The 20,430-nt window shown below is 39.0% G+C and overlaps 1 protein-coding gene across 3 annotated transcripts in view; it reads right to left on the reverse strand.

The window, feature by feature from the left end:
• Positions 1 to 6,650: 6,650 nt before the first annotated feature.
• The window catches only part of arhgef37 (Rho guanine nucleotide exchange factor (GEF) 37), a 61,691-nt gene continuing 47,911 nt past the window's right edge, over positions 6,651 to 20,430 (reverse strand). For all 3 annotated transcript variants that reach the window (XM_028812912.2, XM_028812911.2, XM_028812913.2), the window contains 3 exons: positions 19,777 to 19,972; positions 15,442 to 15,599; positions 6,651 to 7,126 (listed from right to left, as the gene is read on the reverse strand). In XM_028812912.2, coding sequence (XP_028668745.1) covers positions 6,917 to 7,126; positions 15,442 to 15,599; positions 19,777 to 19,972 — 564 coding nt within the window. In that variant the 3' untranslated portion in view covers positions 6,651 to 6,916. The remainder of the gene's footprint in view (positions 7,127 to 15,441; positions 15,600 to 19,776; positions 19,973 to 20,430) is intronic.

Below are 20,430 nucleotides of genomic sequence, written 5' to 3' on the forward strand. Positions count from 1 at the left end.
GGGCTAAACACACCCCAAGGAGATGTGGCCACTCCTCCGAAACCCCCTCTTAAACGGTGATACAATGGGAAACAAATAACAGTTGTTTTTTTACCTCCCCTTTGCTCGATCAGCTGCTGGCTTGCTGCTGCTGCCGTGCCGTGTGATCTGCATTTCGTACAGCACTGCAATCGTTTAAAAGCCTGTACAGCACCTTCTTGTCCCCCAGACATCCTCAAACACTATTTGATCTCTGTTCGCTGTTCCGTTATTTCACCAAGTAATATTTTCCGTTTGTTTGTGCTAACGAGATCTTTGCTCTCATTTTTTTTTGAGACTTTCGAATTTTCCTACTTCCATTATCTCTAACCTGCTCTGCTTGTGTATCACAGGACTTGCTTCCAAAGGTTGTAAGTATGACGTCACTTGTCCGTCTCAAGTGATGTGAAAGTGTCTCTCTGTCTCTCTTCAAAAGATCACGTCTCATCGCAGGAAAAATGTCTTGTATCGATGCAAGATTTTTTTTTTATTATAGACAATATTTTTGAGTACAAACAGAAAAAAATGTGACTTGGGTTGTCTATCCATTATCTTTTTTTATATGAATATTATTTCTGTACTCTCAGGAATCTACTTTGAAAAGAAGCACATAATGCTACATGTGTACATACAGAGCCTCTAAAAAGTATTCACCCTCGTGGAAGTTTTCATATTTTCCTATTATGCAACATTGAATCACAGTGGATTTTATTTGCCTTTTTGACAATGGTCAACATAAAAACACTCTTTAATATGAAAGTGAAAACAAAATAATTGATCACTTAAGTATTCACCCCTTTAAAATGACACACCAAAATCATCCCTAGTGCAGCCAGTTGGTTTTAGAAGTCGCAGAATTAGTTCAATTGAGATTACTTGTCTGGGGTCTCAGCTGATTGTAGTCCAAGTGCATTTTATGTGGAAGGTCCGACTTGTGGCGAGTCGGGACGGTGGCTTCATCCACACAACGTAGATAAGTGAAAAGGGGACTGAAAATCACAAGCCATGCGATGGAGACAAGAAAGTCACTGAATATATCTTGGGAGTCCAGTTAAATAAGTCATCAATAAATGAAAGAGTATGGCACAGTTGTAAATCTGCCCAGAGCAGGCTGTCAACAAAAACTGAGCGATTGTGCAAAAAGAAGACTAATGAGGAAGGCCACCAAAAGACCTATGAAAACTCAGAGTGACAAGCTGTAATGGCTAAGATTAGGGAGATTGTTTAACTTTATTAGAGAATGGCAAAGAGAAAAGCACTGTTTCAAAAAAATATATATTTTACTGTTTCTACTGTTTTTAAGGTACAGTAGCATATAACGTGGTAGTCATGTCTGTCTGAAACGACTTGGACTAACTTTGTTGAAATATGAACCACTTGTTCTTCAAAGAAAGTTATCAAACCAGTTCAGTTTTTGTTGACATATCTCAAACAGGCACACAGCAAAGTTTTGAAATTTCAAAATCTCCCATTACAAAACATTTGCGAATCTGTCTATCTTAAACAACAGAGAAACACTTTGTGCAACTTCAACTACGAATTAGTTTTTCAGATTTACCTTGACAATGGTTACACCATCTTGTATGTTTTTCACCTCCAATTGCCGCTGGCAAAAATGTTCCCAATACAAGTTAATGGAAATCACATGGCATCTCTACAGAAGACACATGGAAGACTCTGGAATCGGCTGGAAGAAGGTTCTGTGATGTGGTGAGATGTTCTGTGTGTGTGTGTGTTTTTTTTTTTTACTCTTCGTCACTCTCCCATAAAGACACAACTGTTTCTCCAATCTCCTTTGCTGTAGCTTGTAACTCTTTCAGAGTTTTAGCTTTTCAATCCCCTCTTCAGGGATTGGCTTGTTGTGTTTTATTGTATTGTCTATACTGTGTACGTGACGCCACCATACTGACTCGCCACAAGTTGGACCTTCCATAAAAAGTACATTTGGGTCATTCCATTTCAAATCAACCGATTTTCCAAACTCTTCGGTCTCAAAAAAATACCAAGTGTACCCATGTTATCCAGGTGACACCCTGTAAAATAATTTTTATGTAGGATCAATATACAGCCAGTTTAGTGGGGGTAGGAGTGTCAAATTTGACACAGCTTTATTTTTTCATCAATTTCACGTGACCATATCTCAAGAACTAAACCACCTAGCAGGCTGAAATTTTGCATACTGGTACCTGTATAGGTATTGTACATACAGTCAAAGTAAAAAGTATGTGGACCCCTAGGAATTATCTATATGTCTAATTCCCATATAAAACATGGTCGCATCTTCATGACAGTCACAATAATGAACAAACACAATCTCCTATAACTAAAGATGCACAGATTTTTCAGAGAATTTTTGACCATATTGAATAAATCATTCAAACTGTGCAGCTGAAGGTTGGAAAAAGTAAGTGAACCCTAAGCTAATGTCTTTTTAAAACGCTCATTGCAGTCAGAATTTAGCATACCTGGAGTCCATTTAATTAAACGAGTTCAGAGGTGTGGCCTTGAATTACTTTGATTGATATAAAACACTATGAGGTTTGAGTTTGAGCTTTTGACAAGAAGCATATCCAGATGGGAATCATGCCTCACACAAAAGAGCTATCTGAAGAACTACGATCGAGAATTGTTAATCTACATGAGGCTGGAAAGGGATACAAAGTCATCTCAAAGATTTTAGATATTCATCAGTCTACTGTTAGGCAAGTTGTCTATAAATGGAGACAATTTGGTATTGTGACTACTCTGCCTAGAAGTGGGCATACTGCCAAGATGACCCCAAGAGCACAACGCAAAGTCAGCAATGAGGTAAAGAAGAACCCTAGAGTGACAGCAAAGGACTTGAAGAAGTCATTAGAACTGGCTAACATCTCTGTTCATGAGTCAACTATACGCAAAACATTGAACAAGAAAGGAGTCCATGGCAGGACACCAAGAAGGAAGCCACTGCTATCAAAAAAAAACATTGCTGAAAGCCTGAATTTTGCGAAAGAGCACTTGGACAATCCACAACGGTACTGGGAAAATGTTTTGTGGAGTGAGGGCCTGGACAGCTTGCCATCACTGAGAGGAAAATGAAATCACAAGTTTATCAACAAATTCTCCAGGATAATGTGAGGGTGTCTGTCCATCAACTTAAGCTCAAAAGAGGCTGTGTGATGCAACAGGACAATGACCCCAAACACCGCAGCAAATCCACAGCACAATGGCTTCAGAAGAACAAACTCCGCCCTTTGGAGTGGCCCAGTCAGAGCCCAGATCTCAATCCTATTGAGATGCTGTGGAATGACTTGAAGAGAGCCATACACAGAAGATAACCAAAGAATATGGAAGAGTTAAGGCAGTCCTGCAGGGAAGAATGGGCTAAAATTACCCCGCACGATGTGCAGGTCTGATCTGCAGTTACAGGAAGCATCTGGTTGAGGTTATTGCTGCCAAAGGAGGGTCAACCAGATATTAAATCCCAAGGTTCACTTACTTTTTCCAGTACTACTGTGAATGTTGAATGCATTTGTAAAATAAAGACATGAAAGAGTAGAATTTTTTGTGTGTCATTGGCTTAAGCTCATTGTGTATACAAGTACCTGTGACTTAGATGAAGATCAGATCACTTTTTATGACCAATTCATGCAGTAAACCAGATAATTCCAAAGGGTTCACATACTTTTTACTTTGACTGTAACCAAAGCAAAATATTTGGTTCAGATGACAGCATTTGGTAAGAGTAGACCTTCAACAGATATATATATTTTGCATCTTTGGCTTTGCCATGTTTAAGCATTCAGAAAGCATACTTCTAATTGATACAACCTGCTGAAATCGTTTCCATGTTTAGATACCTACACAGGGTTATACATCCTGGTTATACACAAACAAACTGCATCAGGGTTTGACCAGCAGACCTCTCAAATATGAAATAATTATTTTGGGTCAAATTTTCAGGCCAGCTTAATGCACTATAGAATGACATTTTTAAAATAATTTCTCCTGAATCCTACATGGTCATTCTTTCTCAAAAAACAAGTCTTACATTTTTTGTTTGTGAATCTTTCATTTTAATTTTCCATTCTAAACATGGGTTATATTCACATTTGCCAGTAATGATAACTATTAAGTTCTTCATCACTAACTTGGGTATGGAATTAAAGGAAAAAATAAATCCCCAAAGGAATTCTAGGCCGGGAAGAATCACATTCTCTGTTCAGCAACATGAGATAGAACATTGTCATTTGATATGAAAAAAAAAATTGAAATTTCTGATAAATCACTGATTGAAAACTCAATGATTACCATTATTGACACAAGGCACATTCAGCTTATGTTTAGGATGGAAAATAAAACTTGAAAGATTTGCAGAAGAAAAGTAAGTTTGTGTTTTGAGAAAGAAGGGACACTGTAGCACCTTTTTTGGATTTGAGAGGTCTGCTATTCAAACCCTGATACAGTTACTTTTCTGTTTATTACTTTTTCAGAAAGCTTATATAGTTATCTGAATAAGGAAAAAAAATCAAAAAGTGTGCGTTGGTTACAAATGTGTGTTTCTGAGGCGTAAACATAGCTAAGCCAAAAACTCAAATTAAATTTTGGTCAATTTCAAGGGGCTGCTTTGACCATGCAGGGTCATCTGGACTAAATGTTTTAATTTCGTCACACCAATTAACGTACTGGTGTGCAAAGTCTGAGCCTGCTTGGTGGTTTAGTTCTGGAGCTTTGGATTTGTGAAGTTTGATGAAAAACATGAGGCTGGATAAAATCAACACCCCAAACTCCCCCCCCCCCCCGTAAACTGGCTACATCTTGGAAGGTATTGATCTTACATCCAAACACTTTTACAGGGTGTCTCCTGACTAACATGGGTGCACCTGGTAATTTTTTGAGTCCGTAGTGCATGGGCCTTTGGTTGATTTGACATGGAATGACCCCTTTAGACTATGATCATGTGAAGCCCCAAACGGGTGATCTATATTTAACTAATTCTGTGACTTCTATAGCCAGTTGGCTGCTCCACTGATGATTTAGGTGCATCATATTAAAGTGGTGAATACTTACCTGTACATGATCAGCTATGTTGTGTTTTATATTTGTATTTAATTTAGACCACATTGCAGAGATGCGTTTTCACTTTGTTGATCAATGTGGAAAAATAAAAAACAATTAACTCCACTGTGATTCAGTGTTGTATAACACCAAAATGTGAAACCTGTCAAGGAGGTGAATACTTTTTATAGGCACTGTCTATATAATATCGTGCAAAAAATAAAGAGAAGTTTCACAAAACATTTTTCAAAAAGTAGACATAAAGAGAAGGTCGTCACACACCTCTCTCTACAAGTTAGAAGGCTATTATTAAATGAACTGAAACTCATGATCACATTTCACAGGTGAGACGTTATTTGTCAAAATTCAGAGAAACTGGTTAAAAGATTAACTTCCATGAATTCAAATTTCAATAACAGAAAATATTACATTTGAAAAGAGTTTAAATGAAAGGCAGGAGGCATTTTGATGCTACCAGAACTTGAAAAACGTTTCCTTGAATTTGGCACAGCACCACCTATGATGGTATAATTTTGCAGTGTGTGCTGTAAGTACTAATTAAATGTACTTTACTACTAAAGTGTGAGGTACCGTTTCCTCTTTTGTAATCTTTAAACAACAAATAAAGTACCATTTCTTTCAATAACAAAGTTCTATTTCATTTCAGTAGAACATGCACTTTCTACAAAACACATTAATCACAAAAATGATTTGTGTATGCTCTCTGCCTGTGGATTTGATTATAGGCACTTTTCTCAAATTCAGCTTATCCAATTAAAGATGCTTCCAGTATATACTAGACTAGCATTCAACGCTAGAAAACGTGACATGCTGTCTGCAGAGGCCTTAAACAGCGACTGGCAATATAAAATGCAGCAGTTTTGCTTTGCAGAGACATAATTAGGGCAACAATAAATGGGCGGTCTGTCAAGTAGGCAAAAATATACAGCATGCTCAATGAAAGGCACTATATAATATGGACTGGTTGATTGTTTTATGTCACAACAGCATTCTTGTCAAGTATTTGTCTGTGATGGACTGGTGCCACAATTGTCCAGTGACTTGTTAATGCCTTGTGCCTGATGTCTGCTGGGATAGGTTCCAGTTTCCCTGTGATCCTGTTCTGGAAATGGATGGATACATTTGCTTGGGATTTGATTAAGTACGACCTAAAATTAAGAAAACAGCAGGACATTTTTGTTAACTTGCCACTGTAGTTTTACCTGAAAATGCACTGCTAACCCTGTCAAAGTACAATAAATATTATCTGGCCTTTTAGATGGTAATCATCTTCAGTTTTTTTTATTTAAATTCATATGTTTCTGTTGTCTTTCTGTGAGATTCATTTAGTATGATAGCAGTTAAATAATATTAGTATGTCAGATACCCCAAAATGTGAAAAATGTCAGTACCTACTCAAGTAGAACATGGGGTGCTTTCAAACAGAAGTGGGGCGTGGAGTTTTCACGGAACTTTTGATATTGTTCATTTGTTTAACCCCTAATTTTCACTCATGGAATCCCACTCAGTGCTTTTCTCCCTCATTAGGATTCCTTCATTTTCCAAATCCTCACTCAATTGACACTTCACGACAATGCCTTTACTGCACACATATGTTTATTATTATTTACACAGAAGTGAACATGCTCTGATTGTTGCTATTGAAGTGTAATTTATTATCTCCAGCCTGGTTAAAAGATCCCATCTGATGGTGAAGGATCTTGTGATAACTCTGATGTTAAATGTGTTATGTGTCTAGCATTAATGGAGGGCCAAAGAGTGCCATTCTTTTAAAGCTTCCTCTCTTTGCTCCTTCAATGCAGATGCTGCCTAGCACTGCCTGTTCTCCTTGTATGGCAGGTTAGGTTTTCCTGCTTGATGCAGAGATACCTGGAACAGGGACCACCATGAGGTAATTAGAAGGCACATATCCCTTCTGACCCTGAACTTCCACCAGAGTCCATTGAGGATTTCCTTGTTTGTCATGATGCTCCAATATGGTTACCAACTCTCCTGCACGTAGACTTACTTCATGGTTACTCCGAGCTGAAAAGTCATAGGCTGCAAACACCTAGGAGGAGAACACAAGGGAAAATATTTAAACACTGCTGGAACACAATGCACAGACTGAAGTGTGCATGTCCAGACGTCCACAATCTATATACAAGAAATGTATCCTTAATACCCAGTATTGACCGTTGAAATTCACCAAAGAGCTTTTTGCAACAAATTTGTTAGGTTTAACGATGACTTTGTTTGCCGAATTTTTACCTAAAAATTCATTGCAGAGTCGGTTCAGGCAAATTTTTTTTCCCTGTGCCCCATGATGCTTTGCAAGGCCAGTGTAACATCACAGAGCTAAAGCAGCAAATGTTTGATGTGTGACCTCCTCCATTCTCCAGTAAGCTGGCTGAGGCCTGTCATTCCCCACCAACTCTCTACATGTCAGCGGCAGCCATGTTGATGGCAATCTGAAAGATGTGTGGAGAGACTTTTTCCATAATCCGTGACACATCAGTCATTGCCAACAACTAGACTGCATGGTGAGTGACTTACCTGGGATGCATCGGTACATGCAAGTCGATATGTACTCGTGACACCATGGAGATCATCTGGGTCACGAGGCTAGATAAACACAGATCTCCAGCCCTGTACTGCTGATTCCAGGGACTTGATGAGTCCTGATGGGGAAAAATAAAATCTTGACCCCGGTTTAACCTTCATTAAAAAGGTCTTCATGCTTCAGTAATATATAACAAATGTGTTTAACAAAGGCATCTTTTGGTGCATCCCATGCTCTCTGAATTGTAATCATAAGAGTTTTGCCAGTCCGTTGTTAGATAAAGGCTTTATAATGTATGAATATACAAAAGCATATTTAGGATATAGCTGATGATATGTTAATTTATGACAAAATGGTCCATATATGTGACATTATATCATCCTGTATTATGTTACATTGAGAGAGATACATGATGCTTCATTCCAAGGTCAGTGGTTAGCTGAAGGGACTGCATACTTGAATGAACTCATCCTACTTAGAGCAGTTCAGTTAGACAAAAGGCAATAAAGTATAACTGAAAAGCTTAATACACTAAAATGTTACATAAAAGTGTTCTGCTACAATCCCTCGTCTGTCCCACTCTTCTGCACTCCCATCAGTTTTCTTTATCTATTATATCCATTGGGACTGTTGGGGCCAAGCCTCAGTGAATTCAAGTTTCCTGCTCCTGTAACTACTGTCTGCAAGAAATTTTACTCTTTGGATATTTAATTCTAGTAAATTTTTCTCAGGGAGGCACAATGGTTAGCACTGCTGTCTCATATCTCAGCTAGCACTTTTGGCTCCAATAATCATTCTAACATAAATGGGAGATGCTTCCCTAGCCCTTAGGGACCCTTTAACAACCATTCTAACACTATTATAATCCTGTCAATTCTATGAAACTAGGGGGCTTCGCTCGCTAACCCCTGGTCTTGGGTAACCCGAAATAGATTTGAAAGAGATTATTTATCTCCGTCAGTTGTGGTCTTTCGTTTTGAACCCATGCCTGCTTTGCTTCCACAGTTTCAGACGCGCGTTGTAGGCGCCTGCATTCATTGATCTTATCCAGGTGGGCTCGTGTTTGTATCGTTGAGCTGTATTGTGTTTGAATTTGGTGTAAAGCGTTCAGCGGTTTGTACAATCCCAAGCAGCACATTATTCCTAACTTCACTCCGCAGTAGTGGCACTCACAATATGGCGGTGACGCCTGCGCCTTCACTCCGCAGTAGTGCCACTCACAATATGGCAGTGACGCCTGCGCCTTTCGTTCTATCTTTGTGGACCTGTGGGGCCTCCGTAGCCTCTCACTTTTGACTTTGGGGTGCAGCGCAGAATCCTCTTTTTTGTGTGGTTGTGTCGTTAGTGGTAGCTATGGGCGCGTTGTTGCTTCATTTCTCATTCACGTTAGTTGAGCTCTTTCATTCTTGGGCCGTGACTCCTTCGTTCGCGGTGTATACGACTTCACTTGCGGTTTATGAGACGCGCGCCTGCGCAGTACGTCTCATGGTCCCATCGCCGTGTCCCTGCGTCCATATCCGGTTTATTCTCGGTTAGTAATATGGATTCCCAAACCTTTCCAGGAACACTTGGAACTCAAGGCAAAGCTAATTCAGCAGAGTTTGCTCATCACTATTAGTAACAAACACTGTTTTAAATAATAATTTTCACCATTAAATCTTTCTTAAACTCTTTATTGTTCATCTATTTTTAGACATGTTTTCCTGATCACAGTTGTGGCACACTGGAGCCTAACTAGCAGCAGTCCTCCGTGTGGCCAAGGCAAATCAATATGACCAAGTGGCTAAGAAAATGAACTGTAAACCACTGGATCTCCACTTCAGCCATCTCCCTTGGTACTTTCTATGGCCTTTCCCAACTCATTTACCTTGTAAGTGCTCACAAATGTACTAGACACAGGGTGGCGCAGAAAACTGGGATTCAAATCCCGGATGCTCTCTGCGTGGCATTTGCATGCTCTCCCTATGTCTGTTTGGGTAGATGGACTGGTGATGCTGAACTGGACCCTGGTTTGTGTGTGTGTTCACCCTTTTACAGGATGATGCCCCTTCCAGGGATTGTTCCTGCCTTGTGCCCAAAGCTTGCTGGGATAGGCTCTTGTTTCTCCGTAACCCTGCTCCGGATACGTGGGGTTTAGAAAGTGGCTGGATACTGTGGTCACTTGGGTGAATTGTGATAATTTTTTGGATTAATCACATCCTAAATATTGCATGGAGTGTGTTTACTACAATTCAGATGTGCTGAACTATTTGTTGAATATATTTAACATATTCTTCCCAGTCATGGAGTTCATTTTGGGTGTTTGACTACTAACAAATCACATTACAATGATCTTTTGATTAATCTAAACTACTCAAAACATTTTACAACAACTGAAACTGGTAGGGTTTATGGTGGACAAATTCATAACATGACCCAGTATTCCTTAGCCAAACAAACTCTAGAGCAGTATGGAAACATAAGCTGACCAAGCAGTATGTGTCTCAAGTGTGAGTGGACAACCCGTGCAAACTTGGGAGTCAATATGCACACTTCGTGCAGCCCATGATCAAACTGAGGTCTAAACACTGCTCCATAGCGTAAGTTGACTTAGCACATTATCTTGGAGTAGCAAACCAAGTTTAGTGTAGTCAAATTGTGCACAAGCATTTGAATAATTTTAGTCATCACTTCATAGAAAATTCACTGAAATGAACACTTGTTTGCTAAGATGCATGAAGCTACAGTTTTGTCTTTTATTATTAATTAACCATTAACATGATTCGATTGACACTGTGAAAAGCTTAATTGAAAACTAAATGGAAATATAATGTTAAAGTCTAGATTCCATAACAAATTACTTTTGCAAAAGCTCTGTGAGGAAAATGTGAGAATTCAGACTTTAATTGTCTGCCAGATGGCGCCATCTACAGACTTACTGGAAAGTCCCTCTAAATAAATAGAATAACTAAGTGATCAGTCTTTATGTAACATAACCATGGAGAGCAACAACTTGGGTTTTGGTTTAGAAATTATAAATATATTCAATTAATACTTAAATAAATAATATGCCTTCAAGATGGGCAAGTCTCATTTGTAACCACACTTCCCCACAAAAAAAAAAGAAAAACACCATCCAAAAAATAAGTTGGTATACAAGTTTTTGAACTTGCAGCATTTTGCATCTCGACAGACACACATGCAAAAGATTTTCAAAAAGTTTACAAAAAAATGTGTTGTCAGACATGCAAGAATGGGGAACGTTTTGTGTGTTTTGGGAAAAGGAAATACGGGGAAGACTGAGGCTGTGACACCATTACCAGCACATGTTTCATTACCATCCTGGATGAGCCGTGATGTCACTGCCGCCACTATGATTGAAGCCTCTCCTGCACTTCTGATCACACCAGTGTTTAAGTCAGGGGTCCTTCAATCACAGTCCTGGAGGGCCACAGTGGCTGCAGGTTTTTGCTCTAACCCAATTGCTTAATAAGAAGCACTTACTGCTCAAGTAACACTTCTGCTTCACTTTTGTTGTCTCGCTCATTAAGATTTTGAACCCTCATTGCTTATTTTAGTCTTAAACAGCTGTATTCTTGGTTTTTAATTGCTCCTAATTAACAATAACATGCAAATGACAAAAGAGAGCAGCATTTCTCCATTTAGCTTGTTTCTGTGTGTATTTATCATGCCCTATTTGGTTTAATTAAATACCTGGAAGGAATGTGAAGAGAAAAAAGTGAAGGACTGAGAATTACTCATCCATTTTAGCCTTCAAATCATTTGGATGATATCCTTAGAAAGGGGAAGAATATCTAGGATATGAGAATGACCTGACATAGCAGAGTTAAAGCACTAACAAGCCATGAAGTTAAATTATTGGCAAGAATTACTTTCTAATTAAACAACCGGGTTAGAACAAAAACCTGCAGCCACTACGGTCCTCCAGGACTGTGATTGAGGACCCCAGGTTTAAGTCCTCATCCAACTAGAAGTTAGAAGTCAGTGTTCATTATTGAACGAGCTTCTGTGTAGAATGGAGCTCCACCACCAGAAGGCTTCTTTTTAAGCATAGGAGTTGTGGCCACATCCCTTTTTGCACATTTGTACTTCTTCTTCAGCCCTTTGGATGCTATTAATAAACAGAAGGCATCCTCCAGGAACCCAAATCTTATTCTGATGCTGTCATCATTTTACAATCTACAACAATAATGGTCTATTCTGAAATAAAAAAAAAATCTACTAGTTACAAGGCACTATATGCAGTTGTTTGAACATTCAACATAAGTTTTTTAAAAGGTGTTTTTCCTAACAAAAGGAAATGGGATTTAAATGTGTCAACCGTGCAAAGGTGAGAAAGTGGTGCAGCGGTTAGTTCACCTTGGGTTTATGCCCAGGCCCAGTCACTGCATGGTAGATGTATATTTTCCTCTTTTGGTTTGTGCTTTTTTTGTTTTGGTTTCTTCCTGCAGGTAAAGTGGATTGAGAAAGTATTTAGACCCCTTCACTTTCTGAACTCTTTATTTTGTTGTAGATTTAATTTTAAATGGATAAATTTGTAGTTTATGCCCACCAGAGTATAAGCATTTTCAAAAAGTTTGCAAATTTATTAAAAATCAAATATTAAAATCTCTAATTTATGTACGTATTCAGGTATATCCTGTTTGCTTTAATTTTCCTGAAATGTATCTAGAACTTGATTGGAGTTCACCTGTAGCAAACTGAATTGACGACATTGTTTAGAAAGGCACACACTTGCGCATATAAGGAAGATACCACAATTCATGAAAGCCAGTCTTCAGTAAAAGTTATAAGACAGTTAAAGGACTCTACAAGCATGAAGGGAAAACACTCCCAGGTCTGATGAGTGAAAAACTGAACTCTATGGACAGAACTCCAAGCACTATATCTAGTTAAGGCCAGGTACTGCTTATCTCCTGTCAAATACCATTCCTGCTGAGAAGCATGGTGGTGGCAGCATGATATTATAGCCTGCTGCTATTGCTTGTCAGCGGCAGGAACAGAGAGACTTGTCAAAATTGAGGGAATGATGAATGCAGCCAAATACAGAGACATCCTTGAAGAAATCTGCTCAGGAGTGCACATAACCTCAGACTGGGGTGATGGTTCACCTTTCAGCATGACAACAGCACAAAGCATAGAGCCAAGTCAACACTGAAGTGGCTTCGGGACAAGTCTCAAATTGTCATTGAGTGGCTCAGCCAAAGCATAGACTTAAACCCCATAGAACTTCTGCAGAGAGGCCTGATGATAGCAGTTTACAGAGGTTTCCATCCAGTCTAAACAAATTTGAGAGGATCTGCCAGGAAGAATAGAATAAACTACCTAAATCCAGGGTGCAAAGCTTGTGGAGACTTACTAAGAAGATTCAAAGTGGAAATTGCCACTAAAGGAGCTTCTACAAAGTACAGTGATCCCTCGCTATATCGCGCTTCGCCTTTCGCGGCTTCACTCTATCGCAGATTTTATATGTAAGCATATTTAAATATATATCGTGGATTTTTTGCTGGTTCGCGGATTTCTGAGGACAATGGGTCTTTTAATTTCTGGTACATGCTTCCTCAGTTGGTTTGCCCAGTTGATTTCATACAAGGGACGCTATTGGCAGATGGCTGAGAAGTTACCCAACTTACTTTTGTTTTTCTCTCTCTCTCTTGCGCTGACTTTCTCTGATCCTGACGTAGGGGGATTGAGCAGGGGGGCTGTTCGCACACCTAGACGATACGGATGCTCGTCTAAAAATGCTGAAAGAGTTGCTACCTTCTGTGTGCAGCTGCTTCGTGAAGCGACATGCATACTTAAAAGCTCGAAGGGCACGTATTGATTTTTGACTGTTTGTTTTCCTCTGTCTCTCTCTCTCTCTCTCTCTGCTCCTGACGGAGGGGATGTGAGCTGCCGCCTTCAACTGCTTTGTACCGGCAGTGCTTCGCATACTTAAAAGGCAAACAGCCCTATTGATTTGTTTGGTTTTCTCTCACTTTCTGACATTCAGTGCTCCTGACACGCACTCCTTTGAAAAGGAAGGTATGTTTGCATTCTTTTAATTGTGAGACAGAACTGTCATCTCTGTCTTGTCATGGAGCACAGTTTAAACTTTTGAAAAAGAGACAAATGTTTGTTTGCAGTGTTTGAATAACGTTCCTGTCTCTCTACAACCTCCTGTGTTTCTGCGCAAATCTGTGACCCAAGCATGACAATATAAAAATAACCATATAAACATATGGTTTCTACTTCGCGGATTTTCTTATTTCGCGGGTGGCTCTGGAACGCAACCCCCGCGATGGAGGAGGGATTACTGTACTGACTTAAAGGTCTGAATATTTCTATGAGTGAGAGATTTCAGTTTATGATTTTTAATAAATTTGCAAACCTTTTGAAAACATACTTTCACTTTGTCATTATGATTGAGTGTGGATTCATGGGCAGTTTGTTTAAAATTAAACATACTGTACAACACAATAAAGTGTGTACAAAGTGGAGGGTTCTAAATAATTTTTCAATCTATTTAATTCCAGTCATCCTTCCATATACCAAAGACGTGTAATTAGGTTAAATGGTCACTCTAAATTTGCCCGTTATGAGCTAGCATGAGAGTATATGCCTTGTAATATCCCATCATTGGCAGCTTAGAGTTTTCCACAGCCAGGTATGGATGAAAGGGTTATCCATATTTTTCTGTCATTGTTACATCCACTAAATATTTGCTGAGAAACTATGAAGCAGCCCCTTACTTACACAATAAGAATTACTCACGCAGGGACAGTTTAAAGGAAGCAAGCATATCATTGAGGTGTGTATACCCACACATTACATCCATCACTCAACATGTCTTGACCAAATCCTTTTTAGATAAATTACATTTTATCAGTCAATAAACTTTTGGTACTAATGTTATGTAAAAACTGAAAACATTGACATAACATAAATCAAATACATAGTCAAATAGAGAAAAACATTTTTGTCTTAAAAACACAAAATTGTAAATTGCTGCTTGTTTTAAATTATCAGTGTTACAGATTTGTTTTCTTTTATGTTAAAATCATATTACCTTTACTGCATATAGCACTTTTCTAACTACTCAAAGCTCCCTACGCAGACAATGAGGAGCCATTTCAACCACCACCAATGTTTAGCATCCACCTGGATGAGGTGATGGCAGTCATTGTTGTGCCACTATATCATCTATTAGGTGGCAAAGGGGTGAGAGATATAGATATTAGAGACATGGGATGATTAGGGGCCAAAATGGACAAGGCCATGGTGGGCAATTTAGCCACAACATCAGGATGCACACTACTCTTTTCAAAAGATGCCCAGAGATCTTTCATGGCCACAAAGAGGCGGCAGGACCTCAGTTTTAAGTCTCATCCAAAGGATAGCACCATTTTTCAGCACAGTGTCCCTGTCGCTGCACTTTGTGCACTGGGATCCACACACACAACACAAGGGCAAGCACCCCCTTGATGGCCTGACCAATACTTCCTCCTGCACCAAACCAAGCTTCTCCTAGACGGTTTCCTATAAATGTACTGCCTGGGCCCAGACATGCTTGGGTTCAGTTGGATTGCCTGTTCTGAAGTGTAAGTGGTATGGCTAACATGACATAACCTGCTTACTGGTCAGTGCCAGAGCCTATGCCTGCAACTTTAGGCATGCTAGGACAGAGAGCCAATTTATCCTATAGCACACACAAGTCAAATGTGAACGTGAATTTATGTTAGCGTGCATGGCCCCAAATCCAATTGCTCACAAGTTTTTAGTGTCTGTAAAGCACACATGTGAAGAAATTTGGTAGGTAGGCACATCTCATAATCTTCATGTACCTGTAAAGACGGTAAAACTGGTGTCTTGATGGCTGGACTTGCATCTACAAAGGAATGCCTCTTGCTGGCTTCATCAACAATGGCAGGAGAGGGGCTTGCAGTCTGTCCTGTTGGATGATAAGGATTTATCCTTGAAGCTGGCACATAACCTCTATTGCCTGTAAAAGAAACCTTCAGTCAGTGACCAGTTTAAACATACAGTTTGCAGTTCCATTTGATTAAAAAATATATCTAATTTGAAAAATGCCAAACATCGTTTTTAACTTTTCCACAAAGTCATTACATTAGCAAGCTGGCAGAGCATTCTAGAGGCCAGGAAGATGGACAGTAAATCAAAAGAATTCAGCTTCAATCGAAATCTATAGCTCAATGGTGACTTAACTTGTCAGCACTCTAGCTGTTTTAAAGACATCATATTGTATATGGAAAGGGCCTATCAATTGGTGTTCATTGCAAAGTGACCTTAAATACTCATTAAAGCTACAAAAATCTTTTTTTTTTCAATCAAATATTTAATATCTAGTTGTCAATTCAGCTGTTGACTCCAGCACTCAAGATAATCTCTTTATGGTACAACCAGAGACATTCCAATGTTGGCCTTCTTAATTTTGAAAAATAACCTTTCACACAAATCACTTTAAGTTGCAATCTTTCGGCTTTGGGGTTCTGCTCCTCCCAGGTCTGTTTCGGAGGCTCTGTCTGTCTGGATGTTCAAGTTGGTTAACCAACAGGAGACAAAGAGCGCAGATAAAAAGAGAATTCACTTTGTGGCCCACGGTCATCAGTGGAATCCCTCAGGGGTTTGTTCTAGGACCATAACTTTTTCTAGTTTATATTACAAATGTTGATTCCAATATAGTTAGTAAACTTGTGAAGTTCATAGATGACAGTAAAATTAGAGTAATGGTAAGACACTGAGGAGGCAGCAAAATAATTCAAAAAGTCTTTGCAAAGCTTCAGGACTGGCCAAACAACTTGGAAAATGCAGTTTAAAGTAGAAAAGTGCAAACTGCTACACGTGGACAAAAGGAACATTAACTAGGAATACAAGATGGGAGACACTGTCCTACAGGAAACAACCTCTGAAAAAGATTTCAGGGGTTTATGTTGAGACAACATTTTAGTCATCTAAGTAATGCGCAAAAGTGATTAATAAGGCACATAAAATGTTAGGTTATATTATAAAAACTGTCGAATATAAATCAAGGAATTTTAGAAGGTTAGACTAATGCACTAGTGAGACATCATCTGGAATACTGTGTGCAGCTCTAGTCACTGTGCTATAAGAAAGACACAGCAACACTTGAACCTGTGCAGAGGGGAGCAACCAGGCACATCCCAGGACTTAAGGACACGTCCTACTTAGACAGACTTGGAGAATTAAACCTGTCTAGTCACAAGAAGAGGGGACTGCATAGGAACCTAATCCAGCTCTTCAAAAGTGTCAAAAATATTCATAAAATATATTCAACAGAATTGTTTCTTAACTCAATAGTAAATCACATACTCAAGGAACCCTGTGAAAATTAAAGGGAATAGCATTTAGGACTGAAGCCAGGAAGTATGTCTTTACTGAAAGAGCTTGTGGAGAGTTTGAATCAAATTACCAAGCCCATGTAGTTGTAGGAGATATCTTGACAACCTTTAAGTATCTGGATGAGATATTGGCGGAACAAATGTGCTTGATGGACTGAATGATATCTCTCATTTGTCAAATTTTTATTTCTCATGTTCAGATTTAGGCTCAAGACCTGCTTCTCTCTTTCTGTCACCTTTTAAATTCTATTACCATTACAACATCAGTGGCATGGAATTTGAACTGGTAAAGATCATACAAATAAAACAAGAGTAATCCTAATTTTCCAATAGCTGACAAATAGCCAGTTTTAACAAAAACACACAGTGCATAATACGTTGTATAGTGTAATACTCTGCTTATATTTTAATAATTTTTAATCTTTAGAGACCTTTTCTGTAACTTTTGCCAAGTGTCCATTTAATACCATTGTAAAGTGGCCTAATTTATGTGTGAGTGTGCCTTGTGTCTTATGCTGCCAGCACCCTGAATTAGATCAAGCAGAAAAATTGATAGATGGATTATTACTTAACAATAAACAACCACAAAGATAATAATACAACAGAAGCTACTGCATAACCAGAAGGACCTCTGTATTATTTAATAAGTACAAAATGTCTATCCATTACAAGATGCAGAGGACAGAAAGATATGGAAGAAGATGATCCACTGTGGCAACCCCCGATGGGAGCAGCCAAAACAAGAAGAAGACAAAACATCTACCATTGCCCCTGCTCACTTTTTTCCCCATCACATAGTCAACAGAAGTCTCAGCAGCATCAGCACAAATAGAAACAAACCTTGTAAAGGATGCCATTTAATCACAAAGCCCATGCAAGCAGTGTAGCCTAACAGTAAAGACGTTGGTCTGTAAGTGAGAAGATAGCCAGGTCAGTCCCAGCCACTGTTGCACTGTGTAATGCTATCAAGACAGGTTTACTGTCATGTGTAGATAATACAATGAAATTCATACTTGTATGTCTCCTCAGAATAGTTTGCAAAAATAAATACAAAAATAGAATACAGTAGTATATGACATATAGATCCAGTTATAACAAATGTATACAATATGCCTTTTCAAGTTTTATATATGTATGCATTGTATACATTGAGCAAATCTTAAAACCACTTGTACTCCAATTTAAAAAAATAAACTTATAACTACATCAGCATCCATCTGAATGGTAGACTGGATTTGCCTGATAAAAATGGACCTGCTGAACAAAATGGCCCTGAGCTGGCACTTCTGTAGTATTTGTGACAAGCTGCTGAGGATGTTCTACCAGTCCATAGTTGCTAGTGTACTAGTCCATGCTGGAGTTTGTTTGGGGGGTGTTACATCAGCACAAGGGATGCCAAAGATATAAGTAAACTGGCCAGAAAGGCACGATTTGTTACAGCAGGGGTCCCCAACCACCGGTCCGCGACCCACTACCGGGCCGCAGCCGTCTGACAGCCGGGCCGCGAGAGAACTGCCAGCAACGGAGACTCACTCAGACTTTTCAGAACGCTTGGCGGGCGGGGCTTTGCAGCGGCACAGAGAGAAGAGAGAGACCGAGGTAAGAGAGTATTACAACAAAGTATTTTTTATGGTCCCGACAGTTTCCCCATATGACACGAGTCTATAGAAGTCTCGTTACTACGAAGTACATTCAGCAGATGCTTTCATTACAACGAAGTGACCTTGAAATGTTTGAATGAATCACCTACAGAGCAGTTAGATCTGTGGTCACAGCTCAGTTGTACACATTTACACAACGATCCCCAAACAGAAACATTGTAAAAAAAATTCTTTCTTCGAACTTTCCTCGTGCTGTTTTTTTTTTTTTTTTGCTGTTTTTGTTTTCTGTGGTTTTCAGTGATACCTTTTGCTTATTGCTTGTCAACTTTTGAAAAACATCCATTGGAATTTAACTAATTGTCACCCTCCTATAGAGACGGCAGACACGAAAAAAACGATAGCATTATTAATGTTTGTGATGTGCAATCTGTTGGAATGGCAAATGCAAAGCATATGTCTTTGTTATATGCAAAAAAAGAAGAAAAATCTCGGGTTGCAAACGTATGCGAACTGCTTAATAACTTTAATAATAATAGAAATGTTATGTAAATTGTGTATAAAACTGCCCCACCCCCCCCTCCCCGACCGGTCCGTGGAAAAATTTGCATCTAATAAAGTGGTCCTTACTGTCAAAAAGGTTGGGGACCACTGTGTTACAGGATTGACTTTCGACTCATTGGAGGTAATGGCAGAAAAGAGGAAGATGGCAAAATGACTAATGCTGCCAATTGTATGTTATTATGGAGCAGCTTTAGCCCAATGTGTGCTAAGAGGTGTTACTAAGGCTAATGCACTATATAAAGCCTTCTCCCTTTGTGCCGATCTTCACCCTGCCAAGTATGACTTAGGTACATTATCATGGGGACAATATTTCTCTATACAATATTATTTTAACATATTATACTATTGTGTTTATAATTCTGGGTCTAGGTTTTTGCAGTGTTCTGTGATCCATGTTGCTGGAACAACTTCTTCATCAATCAAAAGTATTCTCTCTATGAATAATTGTAACACAGCTCTGTACTTGTGATGGTGTTTGCTGCAGAGACGCAGTATAGAAATACATTTTTGTGCGTTTTACACTTAAGCTCACACTCAGTACTAACCACAGTGCTACCCTACCAGTAAAAAAAAAAAAACGTATAATACATAGCACATTGTAATCCTAAGAACAGCCATGGCAATAAAGGTACAATACCTCCAGCCTCCACCAACCACCTCCTTTTATCACCCTTGGTGTCCATCTCTTGAATGACTGCCACCAGCTCGCCCCTTGACAAGGAAAGATCCATGTCTCGACCACCCTTGACCTCTGAAGATGCTTGATAGATTTGTTCTGATTTGTACCTCTTGGTCAGTTCACTTAGACGGCGTTGACTAGATGGTGTCAGAGGCTGCAAAAAAACAAAATCAACAAGAAGCCTTGGAGCCCACACTTGTGACCTGGACAGCTTTGCAATTCTTTCTGGCTTAACTAATATCTCCATTCAAAAATAAAATAATAACAAAGAACAACAAGAATTCCAGTCAGTAGTTTTCAGTCCACTGTCTGTACCACATACTGTACATTTAGACACCATTAGATGGGCAGAAGACATCTGCTAATTTTTATACTGTGAATTCATTTCAGACATTATTCATATATTTTCATTATAATATGAAACAAATTACACAAATTCTGCAAAGGCAGGTTTACCCATGTGTAGGTATTTAGAGTTACACTAAAGGGCAGCATATTGCCTTTTGATTTGAGAGTTAGTTGATTCACTTGGGCATAACTTTATGAAAACAGTAAAGTGACTGTGCCATTACAATAGATGTAGTGTTTGGTTTAGCTTTGTGCAATTTATGT

This window comes from Erpetoichthys calabaricus, chromosome 11, assembly GCF_900747795.2.
Source record: "Erpetoichthys calabaricus chromosome 11, fErpCal1.3, whole genome shotgun sequence".
NCBI lineage: Eukaryota > Metazoa > Chordata > Cladistia > Polypteriformes > Polypteridae > Erpetoichthys > Erpetoichthys calabaricus.